The sequence below is a fragment of the Candoia aspera genome, chromosome 3 (assembly GCF_035149785.1).
Source record: "Candoia aspera isolate rCanAsp1 chromosome 3, rCanAsp1.hap2, whole genome shotgun sequence".
Lineage (NCBI taxonomy): Eukaryota > Metazoa > Chordata > Lepidosauria > Squamata > Boidae > Candoia > Candoia aspera.
The window spans coordinates 23,446,525-23,467,483 of NC_086155.1; the positions used below are offsets into that span (position 1 = coordinate 23,446,525).

General features: G+C 39.5%; 2 protein-coding genes across 2 annotated transcripts in view; one reads left to right on the forward strand and one right to left on the reverse strand.

The window, feature by feature from the left end:
• MATN4 (matrilin 4) overlaps positions 1-12,580 on the reverse strand; it is a 47,964-nt gene extending 35,384 nt beyond the window's left edge. The window contains exon 1 of the mRNA XM_063297142.1: positions 12,400-12,580. The gene's annotated coding sequence lies outside the window, so the exon portion shown is untranslated. The remainder of the gene's footprint in view (positions 1-12,399) is intronic.
• Positions 12,115-20,959, forward strand: part of RBPJL (recombination signal binding protein for immunoglobulin kappa J region like) — a 34,603-nt gene continuing 25,758 nt past the window's right edge. The window contains exons 1-2 of the mRNA XM_063297170.1: positions 12,115-12,482; positions 20,731-20,856. Of these exons, the coding sequence (XP_063153240.1) occupies positions 12,115-12,482; positions 20,731-20,856 (494 nt within the window). The remainder of the gene's footprint in view (positions 12,483-20,730; positions 20,857-20,959) is intronic.

Consider the following 20,959-nt stretch of genomic DNA (forward strand, 5'->3'; position numbering starts at 1 on the left):
TATTCCATTATAGAAATAAGTGAGCTCCACTGACACAAAATAAAACAAATGGTAGAATGTCCCCACAACTTTCATGGTTCTTCCTTTGTAATTAAAGTGTGGCAAGCCAGGAAGGCTATATGTCACTGGAGAAAGGATTATATAATGGAAGAACAGGAGAATTACATGCCTCATGGTCCACTTTGTTCAGATCAGATTGCAAAGAGTCTGCCTGGAAATATTTGGAACAGTTCTGAGCACATCAGACATGTCAAAGATTCCAGACTCCATTCATAGCATCTCCAGATAAAACCAGGAAAAAAAAACAATTAAAACTTTGGAGAGCCCTGGCCAGTCAAAGTCAACAGTACTGGGCCACCTCGGGCACTCCAGATATTGTTGAGCTGTAAAGCCCAGCAGACTTAGCTAGCATGACTAATAGAGAAGAAACCTGGAAGATATACTTCAATATAATACAGAGTGCTACCAGTTGCCCACCACTAAACTAATCCATGGACTCATGGTTTGGCTCCGAATATGGCAACTCTCTTTGTTCCTGAGTATTACATTCAGAGCAAAGACCTGCTTTTTCCAAGACTGTGCTGAGCACACAGTGTGAGACATTGTGTTATCAAAGCAAGAAAATAACCAAGCAAGTTAGCACCTGCAGGAGGTCTGGTGACTATTTTATCTCTTAGCCTCTGTGTGTCACCCTGGAGAAAGAATGGCTCTCCACAAAATATTTCTTACTGGGCTGGTAATTATTTTTCCATCAGCCTTTGATCAGGTCCCCATTATTAGCCAACAAACCAATCCAGACTAATTGAAGCATGAATCTGTCTTTGTCCTTCACACAGTAACAAACGGTTTCCCACATGGAACCCCTAGTTCAATTCCTGACCCAGCTCCTTACAATCATAGTTGGTGATGACAAACAGCCCTGAACAAAAAGCTCTTTCTAAAGCAGAGAGATCATTTACCTTTTATGTATTAAAGAGCAAGAGCTGACTTCTCCAGATTTTGAACCAGTCTGTTTAAACTAGCTCCAAATCTGTTCCCACAGGGAAAGATTAAAAACAGTGCACTATACCACAAAGGCATTTGAACTAAAATGATGCTGAAATTGATGTAAATTCTTCAGAAAACAAAAAGGGGTTTCAGAGGGCTTTGAATATTCTCTCAAAGATCCCAACACTGACCATTTTTTATTCCAGCTCTCTGCTATTCTACAGTAATTGTTTCAGGGTTTTTTTATTATTCCAAAAATAGTCTTTTTCTGAGCAATCCTGAGTATATCAGTCCACTGCATGTATTTCCTAGTTGGTGGGATGTGGGCAATAGTATGTTGGTTTGCAAGACAATCTCTAGATTAGGACTGTCCTAATAACCTCTAGAATCTTGAGGTCCTAATTTGCACAGAATACAGTAAGGATGCTTGGGATAAAACTGGGCTGTGATTGCTCTTGTGGCAGATGGGCCAAAATGTGTCAGAACTGATAAGGATTGCCCTTACTACTAGCAGAGAATGGCTTATGTGCCATGGGTGTGACTAAGGTTTGTACATGTTTGGTGAATATACTGTCATGTTTGGTGAAGGTCAATGAACTATGAGAGCATCTGGTCATGATCATAGCATATAGAAGATTGAGACTTGGAATCTAAGACGAATAAATGGTGAGCAGCATAACAACCAATAAAATGAAAGACTGAAAAATAGATATGCTGTGAGTCTGCAAAACTAAGAATCTAACAGACCTTAATAAAAATGAACTAATACTGTGAAGTGGAATTGGTGTGTGTGTGTGTGTGTAAGTAAAGGCCAAAGTGGTCCCAATGGTGGTAGGGGCACTCGGGGCTGTGACTGCCAAGCCGGTAGAATGGCTCCAACAGTTCCCAGGAGCAACATCAGAGCTCTCTGTTCAGAAGAGTGCAGCGCTAGGAACAGCTAAGATACTGCGCAGAACCCTCAAACTCCCAGGCTTCTGATAGAGGACCCGAGGTTGAGGAAGACCCATAGGGGTGAGAAGGGGATTTTTTTTTTGAAAGTGTACGTTTAGTTATGAACAAAAGTTCTAACCTGTATGCCAGAAGGTATGAATTGGTGTCATCAAGGTGCATATAAAAGTATACATTGCTACATTGGTGACAGTTGCCATGTTATGCTCCAGTGAATGGCGATAATGTAAAAAAGAAAGGGGGGATTATAGAGCATTCTGATCAAGGGAAAACATGATTCTGTTGGGTGACATGAATGGATTGGTGGGATCAAGATGAAAGAATAAAGAAAAAGGGTCAGCCATTCAGAGACCCTAGAATGAATTAGAATGGTGATTGATGAGTATCTTCTTAGAAATTGGTCTATTTATTATGAATTCATGGTTTAACCGTAAGTCCACTGATATGTATACATTGCAAAAGAATTCATATAAAACTAAAAGCATGATTGATTTGATTGTTTATTATAAAGTCTGGAAGAATTAGTGAAGTATACCTGGATGATGAGAGGTTCTGAATGTGAGATAGATCATTTTTGGTAGGGTCAAGAGTTGACCTTAGAGGGAAACAAATGATATGGAAGAAAAGGTATGAATTGAAATACATGAGAATGAAAGTAAAGCAATTGCATGAAGAGAAAGTACAAGTTCTATATGGAAAAGTATTAGAAGACAGATTAAACTTCCAATTGAATCCATGGGAAGTGGATATCAGAAAAGAGAATGTGGAAGTTGCTTGGAACTGACAGAAATGAGTTTCATTAGGGAGTGTGACAGAAGTGTGTGGAGTTAATTGCAAGAATCAACAATGATGCTTGGTGGAACATTGAAGTCAAAGCAACTGTGAATGAGAACAAGGGAATATAAGAGAATGAATTATGCAAATAATGTAGATAAAGAATATATCTGCCTATCTATCTAGAAGAAAAATAGTAGCAAAGAATATAATCAAGGAGAGCAAGGAATGATTAAATTTACAACAGGAAAAGAAAATGCAGATTTTAATCAGAAAATTTGTTTTAGAAGTGCCTAAAAAGGGCTAAACAAGAAACCTACAGAAAGTAATTAAAAATAAAGATGATTAAATGCTGTGGGATGAATTTGAAGTGAGGGAAGTAATGGAATGCTAGAAAAATATTTTAGAGATTTGAATGGGTATGACAATCACATACTGAAGGGTAGAACTGAAAAGAATGATGAAAATATTAGTATCCAAGAAAAAATGGATAGAAAAAGAAGATACAAATGCTGTACATTTGTTGAAAAATGGACAGGCAGAAGACAAGCTTTTCTGTCCCCAGATGCCTTTACCCAATCTTATTTGATGGCCAAAAAGGCAGGAAAATAGCCAAAATCTTACATGATCAAAAAAATTAACAAGATTTCAGCAATACTTCAGCAAAGCAAAATTTATTTTAGCTTTGGTATCCAGTGGTTATTCTAGGGCCCATGGAAACTGCACTGAAGATCCCTACCACCCAGCCCTTGCATAATTTGATGATGAACATTAAACTGCCCAGGAATTTGTGTGTGTGTGTGTGTGTGTGTGTGTGTAAGAAACTAGCTTCCTCCCATCTTTTACTATTTTTGTCAATAATTGTACATGATGATTTGGGAAGGTTTCCAAAACGCTGTTAATTATCTGTGCCTTCTGCTTTCTATGACACACCACAAGAAATTTCTGTCTGAATCTCTCCTCTGCCTGTATTTACAAAGTTAACATTCATTACAACCACAGCTGTGTAATATCTATTTATGCAGCCAGCTATGTTCTGAACTAACGTCAATCTAAGGCAAACCTCATTAGACTTTTGAAGGAGCATCCTCCATTTGCCATGCCAGCTGTGGAGGCATTTAGCATCAGATGGCAACTTAAGAAAGAGCTTTAATTTTTTTTATCAGGTTACTATAACTTGTCATCATAAGGTCGTTATCCCTACCATTATTATACTGATATAATATAATTGCATTATTTGTTTATTATTTTTCAGTTGCATCTGTTGCACCAGGAAAAAAAGTGGGCTATATAACATATGCTGTCATAACATATTATGCATGTTCACATCATATAGGTACAATCACAGGTAATACTGGGGGATAGTGCAAGTTGTAGTCCAATAAAACTGAAGTTCAGCAGCATATCTAAAAGTTTTAATTAAAGGATGTATGTAAGGACTTTGATAAACTTTCACACAGTGGAAAACAGAGTAACTTAGGGTGTAGTCTCATCTGTAGCTACCTAGCCAAATCGCACAGGCCAGGATCACACATTGAACTACAGTAAGTCATAATGTGGTTTCCTTGGTTTTGTCCTAGCATGCCAGTTTGACATGGCCAGATGTACTTCATTCAATAAATCATGGTGGTATGATGTGTGAACCCTATTACCGAGTTCAGTGAAAGTGGAACATTAATGTGAAACAAGTTTCTGTGGCTCTACATAACATTGCTTATTCACATTCTTCTGAAAGCCATGTAAAAATTGAGAGATCCCTGAATCAAGTTCTACTCCCTATGATTTTATGGACACATCTATGCAGTTCTCTTGAAACAGTACAGAAATGGTTAGCCATGCCTGCTACATTCTTCTGGGATATGTTTTTTTTTAATTTCCCAGTCTAGTCTGCAATCTTGATATTACCTGGTACTACTCATCCAGCTTAGCATCTAGGCTAAGACAAGGTCAGCCAGGTGCTGCCACTGCTGAGACAGAATGCTGCTTATGCAAATAAAAGACTTGGCTTCCATACTAGTATTTTATAAAAGCAAACCCAGTCACTTATGTTGTGTTCCTGTTTTATTAATAGGGCAGCTATGTTTTTAGGGAATTATACTTTTGGACATCTATACCTTTACTACTGACTCTTCCCTTTATTATTTTAACAAATCTAGTATCTATAATAATTCCTGTTTTGTCCATCTAATCTGACTTTCAAACTCTTCAGACAAATCTTCTCTAAGCCTACATCCTCTGATGTGTTAGACTCTTCAGCTAATACACACAAAATGAATTAAGCAAGGATCATGACAGTAAGAGTGATGGAACCATAATCCAATACAGCTGGAAGGTGCCAGCTGGAAGAAGGCTGCTATAGACTAACATCTGAACCTTTAAAATAAATTCAGATGGTAAAGACACATCAGGCCCTGGATTTCTGCCAACACATAGCTGAACTGGTTCTTTCTGCCTTGGTTTGTAAGAACATCTTCTGGACTTGTCCTCTCAGAATAGCTCCACCTCATCTGTTGGATGAAAAATCTAATTGGATGAGAAGGACTCTGAGTCCTCCCCAACATAACACAGCAGTGCAGCATCTAATCACAGCACAGGGATTGTTCAGAAACTGTCCTAGTGCAAGATTTCTTCTTTTACCACATATTTTATTAAACCCAGTTCAGGGTTTTATTATTTTCTTTTTTTAAAAAAAATCTTGCCTCTTCTTCAAGGAGCCGGGAGCAGCATATGCATTCCTTCTCTTCCCCCCACCCCATTTTACTTTATTTTCTGGGGTTTGAACCTGGTCTCCTAAGCCATACTTCAACCATGGCATCAAACAAAACTAGCTGTAGAGCAGGTTATCCCAAAATGTTGACGTCTAGATATGCTCAAATGCATTTCCTATTATCCCCTGCCGGCTGAGATGTGGGAAATGTAATCTAACATATCTTGAGAGTATTAGCTTGGAGAAGACTATCCAAAAGAAAGATCATTATTTGGGTTAATTATTCAGTGCACTGATGTCCCAATTTTTCATCAGCACATTTAAAGGAAAAGATAGTGCTGCTTTTTAATAGTGATATGCAGCATGGTCTGATGGATACCAAGTACATATTTTTAATAATACATTTTGATGGTTACTTTTCTCATTACATTTCTGGGGCATCACTGGAACTAGCCACTTTGATATTTTGGTTTTCTCCAACATTCTGATTTTCCATGTGTGCAAATAACATAAAAGATCTGGGATCAAAAGGATGTTGCTGTAAGCTGGTAGGAATGCATGTATCCTGTCCAATTTCCTTTGCAATCTGAGATGAATATCTAAATCACAGAGTTGTGTTTAGTGACCCTTCGTTTTTAATCAAAGTTTGCAATCTTCTGAAAAAGGAATGAATCTCAGTGATGAAAAGTTGGATTCAGCTTTCCCTTCTAACAAGAAATGTGAGGATTATGAATTTTACCCAAGATAATAGGAGGAGGAAGGGTATTTGGTATGTTTGCCGCCTTGAGTTATTTATAAAAATAATAAAGGCAGGATAGAAAATAAAGAAAAGAAAGAAAGAAAGAAAGAAAGAAAGAAAGAAAGAAAGAAAGAAAGAAAGAAAGAATTTTCATATTCAATAATAGCCTGTGACTGAGTCAAGCTATGGCATGGCTCTCATCTACTCTGTGTGATTTTGAAACATACTGTATAGCAACCTGCATAGAACTAAAAACCTATATTCCCATGGAACCATTTCTGGAGTTTTGTATAATTTGCACAAATACAATTTAACTCCAGATGGAGTGACAGTTCTGTAGGGAGGAAGAGAGAGGGGAGAAGATTTTCACGAATGGGTATTGCATGTCTGTTACTAATGAAGAGTGTCTGGGCAAAATGGAATATACAGTTAATTAAAGGCTTTAGTTGTAGCTTGGACAAAAAGAGGAACAAAGAAGCTGAAACTTATATCTAAAGATCTCATTTGTATTTGATCATCCAAACCCCATTGCTGAGAGTCATCCTAAATTTTTGCAAGAGCTCTTGTTATCAGGATGGACATCCTAGAATTCCAGCACCACCTTGAATCCACAGCATTACACGACAGAATACCAGGACAGGCATGAACCTGGTCAGTGGGGCACTGATCCCAGTTGTGACTCCAATATTTTTAAAAGAATTTTTAAAAACCTGTAATTCATGGGCGGGGGGGTTAAATGGCAGGCAATCAAGAAGGAAGTAAGAGCCTCCCAGCCTCTTTTAGTAACTTTTAGTATGGCCATCAAATGAATGGCTAGGTGAAATTGTAGGCTGTCAGCATAGGAATATGTGTCAATTGACTGGAAGAAGGAGTGGCTAGGATGTTGACACTGTGCAAATAGGATTTATAGGTAGAAGCCTAACTAGACAGGGACTTCCACCTCCCATCATCCAGACATTGGCCTTGAGCAAACCTTGGTGCTCTCTGAGCTTGTTTGTTTGCTTGCAAACAACCAAACTCAGAGAGCACCAAGGACTCCACAGTTCAACCCTGAGCTACAGATATTCTCTTCTATTGAGCAAACCTGATGGAGTTGTAATCCAAAGGTACCAATTTATTCATGTCTGGCCTAGATATTTATGTTTAGCCATATTTAAAAGAGAGCTAGTTTGGTGCAGTGGTTAAAGGCACCAGGCTAAAAACTGGGAAACCATGAATTCTAGTCCTTAGGCCCAGAAACCAGCTGTGTTTCTTTGGACCAATGATTTTCTCTCAGGCCTAGGAAGAAGGCAATGGCAAACCACTTCTAAAACACATTGCCAAAAAACCTGCAGAGACTTGTCCACAAAGTTGTAAGGAGTCAATACTGACTCAAAGGTGTCCCTCCCTCCCCATTTGGAAAAGAAACCCCATAAAGAAATAGCCTGGACTCATAAAGAGGCAACCAAAACCCCTTTTGGCTACAGGCTCAATGAAGGATTTTTTCAAAGGGTAAGTCAGTGAGAAATGTGTTGCCTTGAGCCATAGATTTTGAAAACCTTACACGCTTATTTTTAACCAATGTAAACTACATCTTTCCCCAGTGTAACTAGTCTATGATATTTACAATGGAATGAACTGATGTTATATTGTGGTTTTCAGTGAAAATCTATTATTTCCCAAAACTATATAGTCTTTGACTCACATTTCATGCCTGGAAGCATGGACCAGTTCCATTCCTTTTCATTTGTACACATTTATTAGGCCAATGTTTTTCAACCTTGGCAACTTTCAGATGTGTGGACTTCAGCTCCCACAATTCCCCAGCCAGCATGCTTTGAGTTGAAGTCCACACATCTTAAAGTTGCCAAGCTTGAAAAATACAGTTAGATGAACTCACCTTGATGTTGTGTTGTAAGTTTTTGAATCACTCAAGCACAGTGTGATGTTCTGAATTTCCCATTAAATTGCTTCTATTTATTTTTGCTTAATTCCAATTGTTAGACAATCACAGTCATGTATCAAGTAGGTGGCTATATAATTGAAATAACAAATAAATGAATAAAATAATTAATGGGAGTCTTCTGATCGAAGTTAATAATACATGTTCAAAAGCACAGATCTTAAATAGTTGCTAATATGTTTGCTTTTCATAAAAGTTTTAGAAAACTGCAAATTGTGCAGATATTGCAATTATGGACAACAGAAAGTTATGGCTGTGTTCACATGACATGCTTCAATAAGTTAATTAAAGACCTATCAGCTGCATCATGCAACACACTAAGCATGGTTAGATGAATCTACCAGTTCCTTCAGGAGGCAAAGTGGTATAAAAATAACATTTTTAAAAATACATTCTTATGGATACTTAAGCAGAGCTCTACCAAATATAGTGGTATACTTATCTATATCCAAAGAAAATATGCATAAGATTGCATTATGTCTTCCTAAATTGGAGCGCTCCAGTTGAAGTAGTTTGCATATTAAACACTTTTATGGAAATGTCAGATGTAATTTGAATATATCTGCTAACTTTTCATTTCTGTTTCTGCCTCATATTTGAAGGCAGAGCAGACTTTTTCCTTTCCTTTTAAAAAAATATTATATGCACTCCTAGGGTATTTAACACAGAGACCGGAATATATACATACACATACATATATTTTGCAGAAAAGCCAAAGGATTAATTCATATGGAATTCTTTAAAAAAACAACAGCCCAGTTAAAGATGAACTATAAAAAACCCCTAAACCACCCTCCTAATGAACAACATCTGATGAAATGCTTTGAAAAAGAGAGAAAAACATCCCTTAAAAAGGAGAAAGAAACAGTAATATTTCTGACATTTTCAAGCACAATTCTTCCAGAAGGCCAAAGAAAAAGCTTACTAACTTAGGTAGATAGTATCATTTTACTAAATAAATAAATAAGACATACCAAACTCTCCTGCTGCATACCAGACAGGAATTCATATTTCAAATGGGGCCAACTCCATCTTTGAAGTAAATCCCATTGACTATATTGGGCTACCCTCTTAGGGACAAATGCCAAAGCAGAGTTCTGAAAACAGTTTTGTTCCAAAATATACTGTGTCCTCACAGGTCCTAGACAGCTTACGACTACCACAGCTTTTACAAGAGATCTGGTGATCCCTGCAGGGGATGCAGGCCTGAATGTGAAAGGTAATTCATTTTGCTAGTTTTACCCATTCAATTCTAAGGGGAAATGTCAGACTGACTCAAGGGGTTTGGATCCAGGCTTTTCTTAAATGACTTCTTGGAAAATGGAACATTCTATAACAGTGTTTCTCAACCTTGGCAACTTTCAAATATGTGGACTTCAACTCCCAGAATCACTGGGAGCTGGCTGGGGGATTCTGGGAGTTGAAGTCCACACATCTGAAAGTTGCCAAGGTTGAGAAACATTGTTTTATAGAATATCTTTCTCTCCACTCCCACCTTCTGCATGACACGATTCTCTTCTAATAACAGTTTCACTCAATCACAGAAAATTCTGCAACTTACCTCCCAGTCCTGCCCTTCTGGGATTCACACATAAAACACACAGAGACCTTCTTCCTTTGAAGATATGCAGCTTTGCAAGGGGAAAAATATGTATCCTACCTAACCTTGTTAAAATTTTTCACTCTTGGGACTATTTTAAACAACAGCTGTTTTTTTTTTAATTCTATCAAATGCATAAAGTACAGAAACCAGGGATCATCTCAAAGGGGCATTACCTACAGCATGGCATGCCATTTCCTGTTGCAACTTGATGGCCACTATGTAAATGTAAAGCATGCATGTTTAGACAAATTCTTGCATGGGGGTGTGTGTAATATTTTAAGACTCAGTGGAAGCAATAGGACTCTTCAATGGAAGTTACACATGGTTAACTTTCTATGGAAAGAATAGAGCTTCTATTATTAATATTAATGTATTAAAATATTAATACATATTAATGTATTAAAATTCTTAGGATTGGCTAAGCCTTTTAAAAAAAAACTGGATATAAACATGTGCCTTTTCAGAACCTGCTCAATTCCTTTGCCCTGTCTTGTACAGAGGAAATAAACATTATGTAGGTAATTTTGGGTCCTATCCTATAATATGTTGATTAATTTTGCTTAGCTTCCAGGGCTACATGTAAGAATGAAGAACTGATTTGATTCAATTAAGGAACTATAACGAACTATTAAGGAACTATAACCCAATATTTTATAGTTCCTTAACTGATTTTGCATGCATGCAAACCTAGAGAACATGCTGAAAGCCACTGGCTATTTATGCAAACATTACTGCCACATGCACCAGCAATTACAGTAGTTTGCAGGTATAATTTCAGTAAATGAAAAAATGTAAAAACTTTGATACCTCTGTTTAGACCTTGTGATGTCTAGGGTTAGATACAGGCATACAAAGCATCTTAACTGATATAAAAAAACAGCACACAGCTACAAAGTGACAGCTGTAAAAAGCATTCCACATTCCAGACTAGCACTGAATGTGCAGATCCAGTGTCCTTCAATATTAAAAACAGCAGACAACGTACCACAATTGTTACATCTCTAAAAAATCAAGTTTATTACAACTGTAACAGGAAATGTTCTGATTTCTTATTATATAGCAACAAGCAGGCCTTAGGATATTCCCAGCATTCTGTTTCCTTGCCACAAATGGATTCAGGGTGTGAAAAAAATGTAGAGATTCTTTCTACGTTCCTATGCAAGTCCATATCAGTCTTTCCCAGTGCAATACCCACAAGTGAGTTTGACTATTATATCCAATATACCTAGCCAGCAAGGTAAGTAGGAATTATGGACACCGCAATATATCTAAAGGATACCGCACTGGGAAAGATATGCTTCTATAGTGTGTATGTGTATACCTATATTCATTTTACCAAAGACATGTGCAGTCAATAGTATATTTGACTGAGTATTGCTCTGACACAGAAAGCAGTAAGTGTAAGAGAATCACCATACGTGATGAATCTGAGCCAAACACCTGCATTTGGGAATTCACTAATATCTCAAGGCACGTGTGTGCCTTCTTGCTACCTCTGGCCATTGATACGCCTCAGCCACTTACTGCCTTTGACCTATAGATATGCCTCACCTAAGACCTGCAACAACTTCTCTGCCCTTCCAACTAGGTCTCTTTTGATATCCCTTGCCTTTGTTTTATGGCTTCCTACTTTCCAGGTTCAATACCCATCATTACCAGGCAGGGCTGGGAAAGACTTCTGCTTGAAACCCTGGAAAACCAGTGCCCAGCCAAAATGGACAACAGATGGAGCAATAATATGGCTCAGGATAAGACACTATCTCCCATCCTGACAAACGAACTGCTTATTTGTCTCCCTAGGCTAAAAGTCCTCAGACCTCAATCAGCAGGTTGTGGGAACAGGAATCCTCCCTATTGCACCTCACTGTCTCCCTCTACTTTCTGGCAAAGAGAACCCTTTATGTCAGAAGGATCTACACCTCCAGGGATATTAAGAGCAAGAGCCTTTAACTAGGATGATGGTAGAGATTTTGTAAGGATAGTGGGTAATAAATCAAGTGAGGAAAAAGAAAGAGCATGTGGAAGGATAAATGATTGGCCATACCTATTGCATTACACCCTACAATAGAAAGGAAAGATTTGTACATGCTCCCTAGATAGATGAGCAAGCCAATACAAAAACTGTCTTCAAACCTCTAACCAAGGACCAGAAAAAGAAGTTGCACAACCCCTTAAGAGGCTGCCGGTGGAAACAGGAGAAACGAATGGGATCAAGCTGCCTAATGTTGGCTGTTTTGGAGAACTGCTAATTCCTATACAATCTTTTCCCCAAGGGTTTCAGGAAGAGTTCAAATGCTGCAAATGCATTGTTCTGTATAGGCCTAGTGGGGCCTATACAGAACCTGATAGACCAGACGATCCTCAAGATTTGGGGAAGGTTTGGCGGGAAAGCCCTATTCTCAACTCAAGCGTGAATGGATCTTTGCAGCCCTTGTGGATTGCTACCTATTAACAGGTGCCCCCTCCTTAATCTTCCACGCTTCTTCAAGGCAGCGGCCAAGAGAAACCCGGAGTCGGGGGGAGAGGCTCTGCAGTTTGCACTTGGCCAGGCAGTTCCTCCGGGACGCCCCGCTGGGGAAGGACGGAGCGCGCCGGAGATCAATCGCCGGCCTTGCCCGCGCAAACTTCCCCCGGTCCCGAGCTCAGCGCCGCGCTTTCGTCCCGCAGGTGCCCGGCTGTCCCCGGAACCCCTCACTCACCTTGGCCGGCTGGAAGGCCCGGAGGGAGAACCAGCGAGAACAGCGGAGGTTGGGAGGACGACTTCCCCGCGGTGTTGGTACAGGTAAAGCGGGCGGGAATAGCGGAGCGGTCGCGGGGAGGCAGCCACGCTCAGCACTTGCGCTGCCGCTGCTCTGACTGAATGGAGCAAGACAAGAGAGCGCTGCCTTTAACCGCGAAGCGGGAAGGGAAAGGCGGTGGAGTGGGGGGAGCCGACCCCTCCCTCTCGGGGCTAAAGAGCGGGGTTGTCCCTGGAGGGGAGCGTGGCGGCGCTGCTTCAGCTCCACCCACCCACCTCCGCGGGCAGGCGTGGGCAGGATGGTTGGCGCGGTGCGCGGGGTCCCCCCTCGCTGCCAGGCACGAACCTCCACGATCTTCCTGGGGCCTCGCCTCCCGCGGGGTGGGGTTAGCTGGGCGCCTTTCGAGAGGGCGCTCATTAGGTGAAGGACTGGGAGTCCTAATAATTGTATCTCCAGCGACGTCTGCGCGATCCTGCTCAATCACTAATATCTGAAAGTTAAACGATGCCCAAGTGGCAAATGAAAATCCCATACATCTCCTCCAGTGCGCTGCGTGAACTAATGCAGAATAAGTCTCCCCGCGTCCCTTCTGCACATTAAGCCTCCCTGGTTTTGCAGCAAGCCAAGCACTGGAGTAGTACAGTAGTGCAACCATTTATGGATTTTCCTTATAGATGGTTCTAAAGAACAAATTTCCACAAGTATGTGATTTCAACATGGGCATAAACCACAGTATATTTATAAAAATGTGGGTATTAAGACTAGTTTGGTGTTGAGGCTCATACAAAGAGATGGTAGGAGGAATCGTAAAGCCCTGTTTTCTAAGATTTCTTGAATTGGGCTAGTTGTGAGCATCACACCATCTGATTAAAAGGCAGTCAGAGATAACTAATCTCTATCAAAAATGGGAATTTGCTTGAAACAGATTGCATACTGTATAGTGCTTTTAATTACCCTGTTGTCACATTAAAGGAATGTTAGGGTAAAAATCCAGATCCCCAGTAGCACTCTTGCTAGAGAAATTAGATCTCTGACTCATACTGCCATTGCTGCAGCAGCCAGGGATATTTTTTTCCCATCTGGCACAAGAAAAATTCACAACTTTTTCATCATAAGTCATATCCCTTTGATCATTCTCAGCTTGAGTTTAGCATTTCTACCTGACCAGTGAAGATGGAGCCCTAAGTCTTATGTACATCCATGATGCTGATGAAGACATTAGTCATTTTCAGGTACATAAAAGAGAGAAGACGGTTGAGAACTACTTTCTCTGGCCACAGAAACTTGGACCAGAACAGTGGGTATAAGTTGCTGCTACCTCAGATTTGTTTAAAGCTAAGGAAAAACTTCCTGATGTAAAATCTGTACAGCAATGGAACAGTCTACCTATGGCGGTTAGGGTCCACCATTCCTGGAGGTTTTTAAGAAGAGGCTGGATACTGGCTCTCATGGATGGTTTAACTGGTTTTCCACCACATTGCAGAGGGGACCGGATGATTCTTGTGATGTCTTCCAATTCCACAATTCTGTGATTCATTAGAGTGCTTATTTTCAGGTGAACTTTAAGATCATCAGGAGGGTGTATAATGGAATGTTTAGTAGACCCTGAGAACACAGGAGGAAGTAAGAGCATTTCAGAAAAGATTCCTTAGTCCAGGGGAGAGAGGAAAGAGACTAGGAGTAACTCCATTTTACTTATGCTAGGCATAAGTTGATATGTAAAATGGCTTGGATAGGCTTTCAAGATTCCCTTACTTATTCCCTTCCACAAGATTCAACCTACTAACAATAGAAGGCTAATTTGGTCTAGTAGTTAAGGTGTTGGACTAGGAGCAGGGAAACCTGAGTTGTAGTTTTACTTTTGGCATGGAAGCCTGCCAGTTGACTGTGGGCCAGTTGGTCTCTCTCAGCCCTAGGAAGAAAGGAAGACCTGTCCATGCTTTGCCCTGTAAAAGTGCAGTGATGGCAATTGAAACTGACTGGGTGTTGGACAACCATGTCTCTTTGGGTGTGGAGGGGAGGACTGAAAGGACAAACATAGGTAGGCTGACCATACATCCCATTTTGAACAGGACAGTCCAGTTTTTTTAACATTTCCAGACTGTCCATTTTGTCACACTTTCTTAAAAACCTTACTTAAAAATTTGAAAGTTCCCGCGAACCTGTCAGAATGCAGTCTGACTTTGAGTGGAAGGAGGGGGAGCTCAGCAGAAACAGCGGGAAAAAAGGTGCAGAGCTCAACCCAGCGGGAAACCTAAAAAGAAAAAAACAGGATCAGCTGATAGGGCGATCCTGGATCAAAGGGCGAGCGATTGGCTCCTGTCTTGAAACGGCAGGAAGAAAAGAACATAAAAGCACAGCCAGAGGAGGAATGGCTTGTCGGGGACAACCGTTCACTAGACTCTCCAACCCAGCCTTGCCTCTCGCAAACGAAGGAATCTGAAGATTCCCAGCCCGAGAAAACCAGAGTAGTTCCTGCCTGCCGATCCAGCCCGTCACCCAGCCCTGCCCCGGTTTGCCATCCCAATGTCCCGTTTTTAACCCCATCCCATTTTGCCATCCCAATGTCCCGTTTTTGTCTCAAGGAAATATGGTCAGCCTAAATATAGGAAAACTAGCACATAAGCAACAAAAGCCAAGATGGACATCCTTAATTGTTTGCAGGATGCTGGGATGAGGAAGAGTGGGGGTGCCACATCCTGAAAATAATGCTGCATCTGGAGGTTACAGTCCCTACTGACACCATTTCAGAATTGCACAAATATGCCCTGTTTTCTTCTACTGGTCAGATAAAATAGTAGTGGTGTGGTCATTCCTTCTTTCCCAAATAGGAATGACCGCCTGCTCTCCTCTGTGGTACCCTATTGGAAGTCTGGAGAAGAATTGGTATCAGCAACAAAGATGGGAGAAGTGAATGGTATGAAAGAACTCAGGAAATATCATGTTAGTGGAGAGGGCAAAGGCTGGTAGAAAAATGGCTGAAATGGGTGTATGGGGAGTGATCTCACCAGTTTGCCTTCTGTTAAATGTATTACTTGTGACTGACCGTACCTACTGTGTAAATGGGCAAGGCCTCTCCTATAACAGCTATTTTATGAGAATGCACTTTCTGTGCTGTCACAACTGACCCCCAGAGATTACCTTCTCCTGGTCTACATAATTCAACTCTCCAGTTATAATGAGTTTTTACTATGACTATTATTAAGGCTCCATAGCACCTATCTTTAAAGTTCCTAGTAATCTACTTTCTTTGGTGTGATAGTTTCTGTTGTCTTTAACTTTCAGTTAATGAAATAAGAATAAATAGGAAAAATCATGCATGGAAGTATGAAGAAACTCAGACTCAAATTTGCCAAAATACACATGAAACCTAAAAATGTAAACAAGCGTCTTGGAACACATCATCCTTGTACCTTGGGTGGCCTGTGCACAACTCTAATCACATTCCATTGCTTTCTGTCCTGATATGTTTAATTGCATAGAATGTCCTTGGCACATAAGAATTGTTTACCCATTAATTTGTCTTGACTTTCTGTGTTCATGCTTGTGCAGAAGCAAGTGGTAATGAAGGCTGGTCAACTGGAAATATCAGTGATTAAGCATGTTCATCAAATTTGACTTTGTATAATTGAAAAATTATTTACATCTTCCTAGCTTTTTATGCATATTCTCCAATGTCTGGAGAGGAATTGTTTTTCTCCTTTATTACTGGAAACATTAATAGAATGGTACAGAATAAAGAGAGGAGAAGAATGAGAGGACTTATCCAAGTGCATAAGAAGCAATAACCTATAAGACTATTACTTATCTCCCAACAGATGTTAGGTAGTTAAAGTTCTTAATTACTATTTCATGCCCCTTTGAAAGATCTGCAATTTGATCTTGGAAAGCACATTCCACCATTTTTTCTTGGTTGGGCAGGTGATAGTAGACACTATTAACAAAATTACTTTTATTTATTCATCTACTTATGTTAACGCAGATGCCTGCTGCTTTATCACCAAATTCATTCACTTGAGTTTCTGAGTAAGTGTGCATACTTTTAAGTATATAATGTAATTCTTCCTCCCCTTGCTACTGCTTCTGTTCCTTCTGTACAAATAGTATTCTTTACTGTTTTCTAATTGCTATATTCCAGTCATTCCACCAAATTTCCCTTATGCATATTAGATAGATGAACTTAGTCAATGCATCTTGTTTTTTTAGTTTTTTGTGGTTATGAGCAAGTCTTTGGTGGCCAATGGCCACATTTAATATCTCGGAGTGCTGAAGGGCTGCAGTGGGTAGAGTGATGATGCTGTTACATACATGGAGCTATTTCACACACATAGGTCATGCTGGGGTATCTGATGTTTATGTAAATGAACTGGAAGCTGTAGTAATGAAAGTCAAGGAGCACAATGAAAAAATGAGATTAAATATTAAATATCAAATACTTCAAGATGTAAAGGTACGAGGAGGATTGGGACTGCCTGATTTGAAATTGTACTTTGCAGCCTGCTGCTTAGTCTGGATGAAAGAGTAGGTTCTGCTGACAAGTAAGAGGATCTTAGACTTAGAAGGGCATGATCTGAGGTTCGGATGGCATGGTTTTTTATGGTACAATAAAGTTAAGGTCAATGTAGAGTTTAAGAATCATTATATTAGAAGTGCCATATTGAGAATATGGAACAGATATAAATCCAGACTGTGCCTGAAAATGCCTTTATGGGTCTCAGCACCAGAAGCATTTTATAGGAAAGAAGCAGTAGATAAAGAAAAATGGTTAACATCGAGAGTTGCTAGGACAAGAACATGTAGAATATAAGATGAAACCAGAAAGCAGCTGGCTGCAGAGGATTTAGTTTTCAATGGTTTTTGTATGCACAGTTAAAAGAAAGATTTAAGGTAGATAATAGGACATTTGGAACTGAGCAGCGGAAGACAGAAGCTGAAGTTGAACTATGTACGAATGATGAACATGTAATTGCTAAACTGTATAAACTTTTATTGAAATTTGAGATGGAAAAAGAACAAGTGAAAGACTGTATGATAAGATAGGCTAAGAACTTTGGACATAAAATATTGATGGAACCGTAGGAAAATACGTGGTTGAAAGGATTGAAATTTACATTATGTTACAATCTTAAACAGAATATTTATAAAATGATGTGCCATTGGTGTATGGCTCCAGAAAAATTGTCTAGAATGTATAAAGTACTTCAAATTTATGTTGGAAATGTGGACATCGTTAAGGGTCATTTTATCATGCCTGGTGGACTTGTAAAAAAGCCAGACATTTTTAGGTTCAAATACATACAATGATACAAAGAATTTTAAATATCAACATTCAACTGAAACCAGAACTTTTCTTGCTGGGATTAATGGACAGTCAATTTGAAAAGAGCTGTGGAAGATTATTTTTATATATGATTACTGCAAGACTATTATATGTGCAAAAATGGAAAGATTCTGAAGTATCCACATCTGTGGATTGGTTGGTGAAGATGACAGAACTAGCAGACATGACAAAATTAATTTGTTTGATTAAAGAAAGATCAATAACTACATTTATTAGTGACTGGAAACCCCGTATGGACTTTTTGCTGAAAAAAGAGAAAAACGAGCTTGTGAGTTTGAAAATTAGAAAGGTAGTGTATGGAAAGAAGGAAATTATGATGCAAGCTTAGAGAGAGAAGGTAAAATATAAATGTATCTATAACCACTGTCAAGAAGATCAGAAGCCACTTCTTTAGAATCTTTGTTTTCTTTTCCTATTTCTTTTCCTATATTTCTTTTTCACTCTCTTATTACTTTTCTTTATTCTTCTTTAATTCAAAATTTGTACTGTTTTTAAGTCTGTTGAAAAACTTCGATAAAAATTATTAAAAAAAAGAAAAATTAAAAAATGAGGTTAAAATTAAAAGAAGAGATTAAACTTAAAGAAGACCCAACTCATGACAACAGGTACAGCAACCAGCCTTCAATAAAAACATTGAAATGTTGGATAGCTTCTGCCTTTTAGGATTGACTATCAACAGTAAAGGAACCAGCAATCAAGAAAGATGCCATAATAGAGTAGCAATGATGGCCTTGGAAAAAATATTCAGATGCTGTGGTGTGCCTACACCTATAAAGATCAGAATCATATAGGTAATGGTTTTCCCTTTGACACACTATAGACCTTGAAGAAACAGGGTAGGAAAAATTTTGATGCTTTCTTCTTCCGATTTAGCTTGACTTGGAACTTGCACATGATCAGCTCATGATATATTCCACAGTCAACCGCTGGCCACATCTTTGCTGTTATGACTGAGCTCTTGTACCTCCTTGTACAAATAATATAGTCAATTTGATTTCTGTGTACACCATCTGGTGATGGCCATTATTTGTAGGCATCACTTGGGTTTTTGAAAGACTGTGTTAACAACAAAGAAATAATTGTGTGATGGTCAGTTGAGACTCAGAAGAGTCTGAGATGGAGAAAGGTGTTCAGAATGCCCCGGAGGAATATCAGCCTCAGGGGAACATAGCAACCAGGCATCTGAGGCTGACATGGCTGAGAAACATTCAAGTCAGCTGGAGGCTGCAGAAGATGAAGGGCTGGATCCAGGACCTCCTCTCAGCCCTAGAGCACATAGGGCTGAGCATAGAGCATAACAGAGGAGATTCTCTTCTCTTGATGCAGGCTCCATTTAAGAGCCATCACTGCCCAGCAGTGCTCTGTTGGGAACAACTGCTGTGTCTGCCAGAAACTCTGTCTGTTCACACCCTGAACTCCTGCTTGTGGAAACTTTGCTCTGTAGTTACTCAGACCAGCTGATGACCATACTATGATATTCTGACCCCAAGACTGTGACTTGGACTATGTTTTGGCCCACTCCTCTGGACTTTTTATTACTAGCAAGCCCATCCAGACAAGCTAAGTGGGACTCTGGGTTGTCCCATTTCATCACTGTGCTTCTGTGTGTGCATGTGCCCACTCAGAACAGGACACATTGGATTGGGAGAAACTGATATGTTATTTTCCCACTTAATTTCAGTTTCTTAGGCTATACAATCCAATATCATTTTCCTCAATATTTCCAACTTTGGCATTCTAGTCTTCAGTCACAAGCAGCACATCTTCCTTGCATATTCTGTCAGTTTCAAATTGAACTTGAACATAAGACTCATCAACCTCCTCTTCTGCATCAGTACTTGGATAATTGTCATATTAAAGAGTTGTCCATGCAGTCTTATTGATATCGTTCATTCATGAAATGCATTGTACCCAAACACTGTTGTTGCTATATCCTTCCTGATTAAGAAAGCAACACTGTTCCTTCTTTGTTTTTTGTGTCCAAACTAGTAAACAGTATGATCTTCTGTCTGCAACTGTCCAATTGCAGTCCATTTCACTCTGCAGATGTCTAATTGTCAATGTGTGATCAATTCATTTTTCACTGTGCTGAGCTTTCCATGGTCATACTTCTTACATTCTAACATGTAATTTTCCCTTTGCAGCTTAGATTTTCTTTTTCTCATGGGGACATCAGAAACTAGACATCCAGAAGGCTTCAGGCTAGCCATGTCATAACCAATATTAGTATGCCAAAAGATCTTCAGTTCTTCCTCAATAGCATGTTGAGTGCCATCTGACCTGGAGGCCCCATCATCCAGCATTTTATATTATCTACCAATGTGGTTTTCTTGGTACAATACAGGAGTAGTTTACCATTGCCTTCTCTTGTGCAGTTTGAAATTATGCCTTTGCCCTTGTCACTAATGTGATCATTCACCTCCAGCATATTCCTATATCATTGCTTGTCAGCAGTGGAAATGGAAGGAGACCACACTACTGTTTTTTAGTATTTAAGGATGAAGGAGACTCCAAAGGCAACATAATTTTAGTCTGGGAGCCATAGTCAAACCTGGGGGATACAAGTTGACCATCTTTATTACTCTTAGAGTAACCTCATGGAGTAAGACCAGGGATGTCCAGAGTGTGTGCATTCATCAGAAAAGTCAACATGGTGGCCATGACCATGTGATTGAAACCCTACCCCTTTTTTTACACATGTCACATGTTCAAGTCATATAAAAAGGGGAGGCCTTGTTTAACAATTATTGGTTATGTAATGCTGACCCACATGCAGCCACCATCATGACTTTTTTACCTCCTCTTTGGTTGCCCCTGGCTCAGGTCTCATTTTTCTGCTGCAGTATATTACATGAAGCTGCCAGTCATGTACTTAGAACTTCAGAATGGAATGTGAGCACCTGATACCTTTTCACCGATACCTGTGGTTCTGCTGTGGTTCTTCCATATAGATCTAATCCAAAGCAAAATGACCCTCTCCGAGATGCTGTGCATACATATCTTCAGCTCCCATCTGATCAGACAGTGCTGATACTTCATGCAAAAGTTGCTCAGAAATCTTATGGGAATGAAAAAAGGTAGGAAATGATTTGAATTTCCTATTAAAAGTAGATTAGGAATTTCTGCAGTAGTTTAGATAGCATAAGTGTACTTCTTTGCATATGAGTGCATACTATGTGA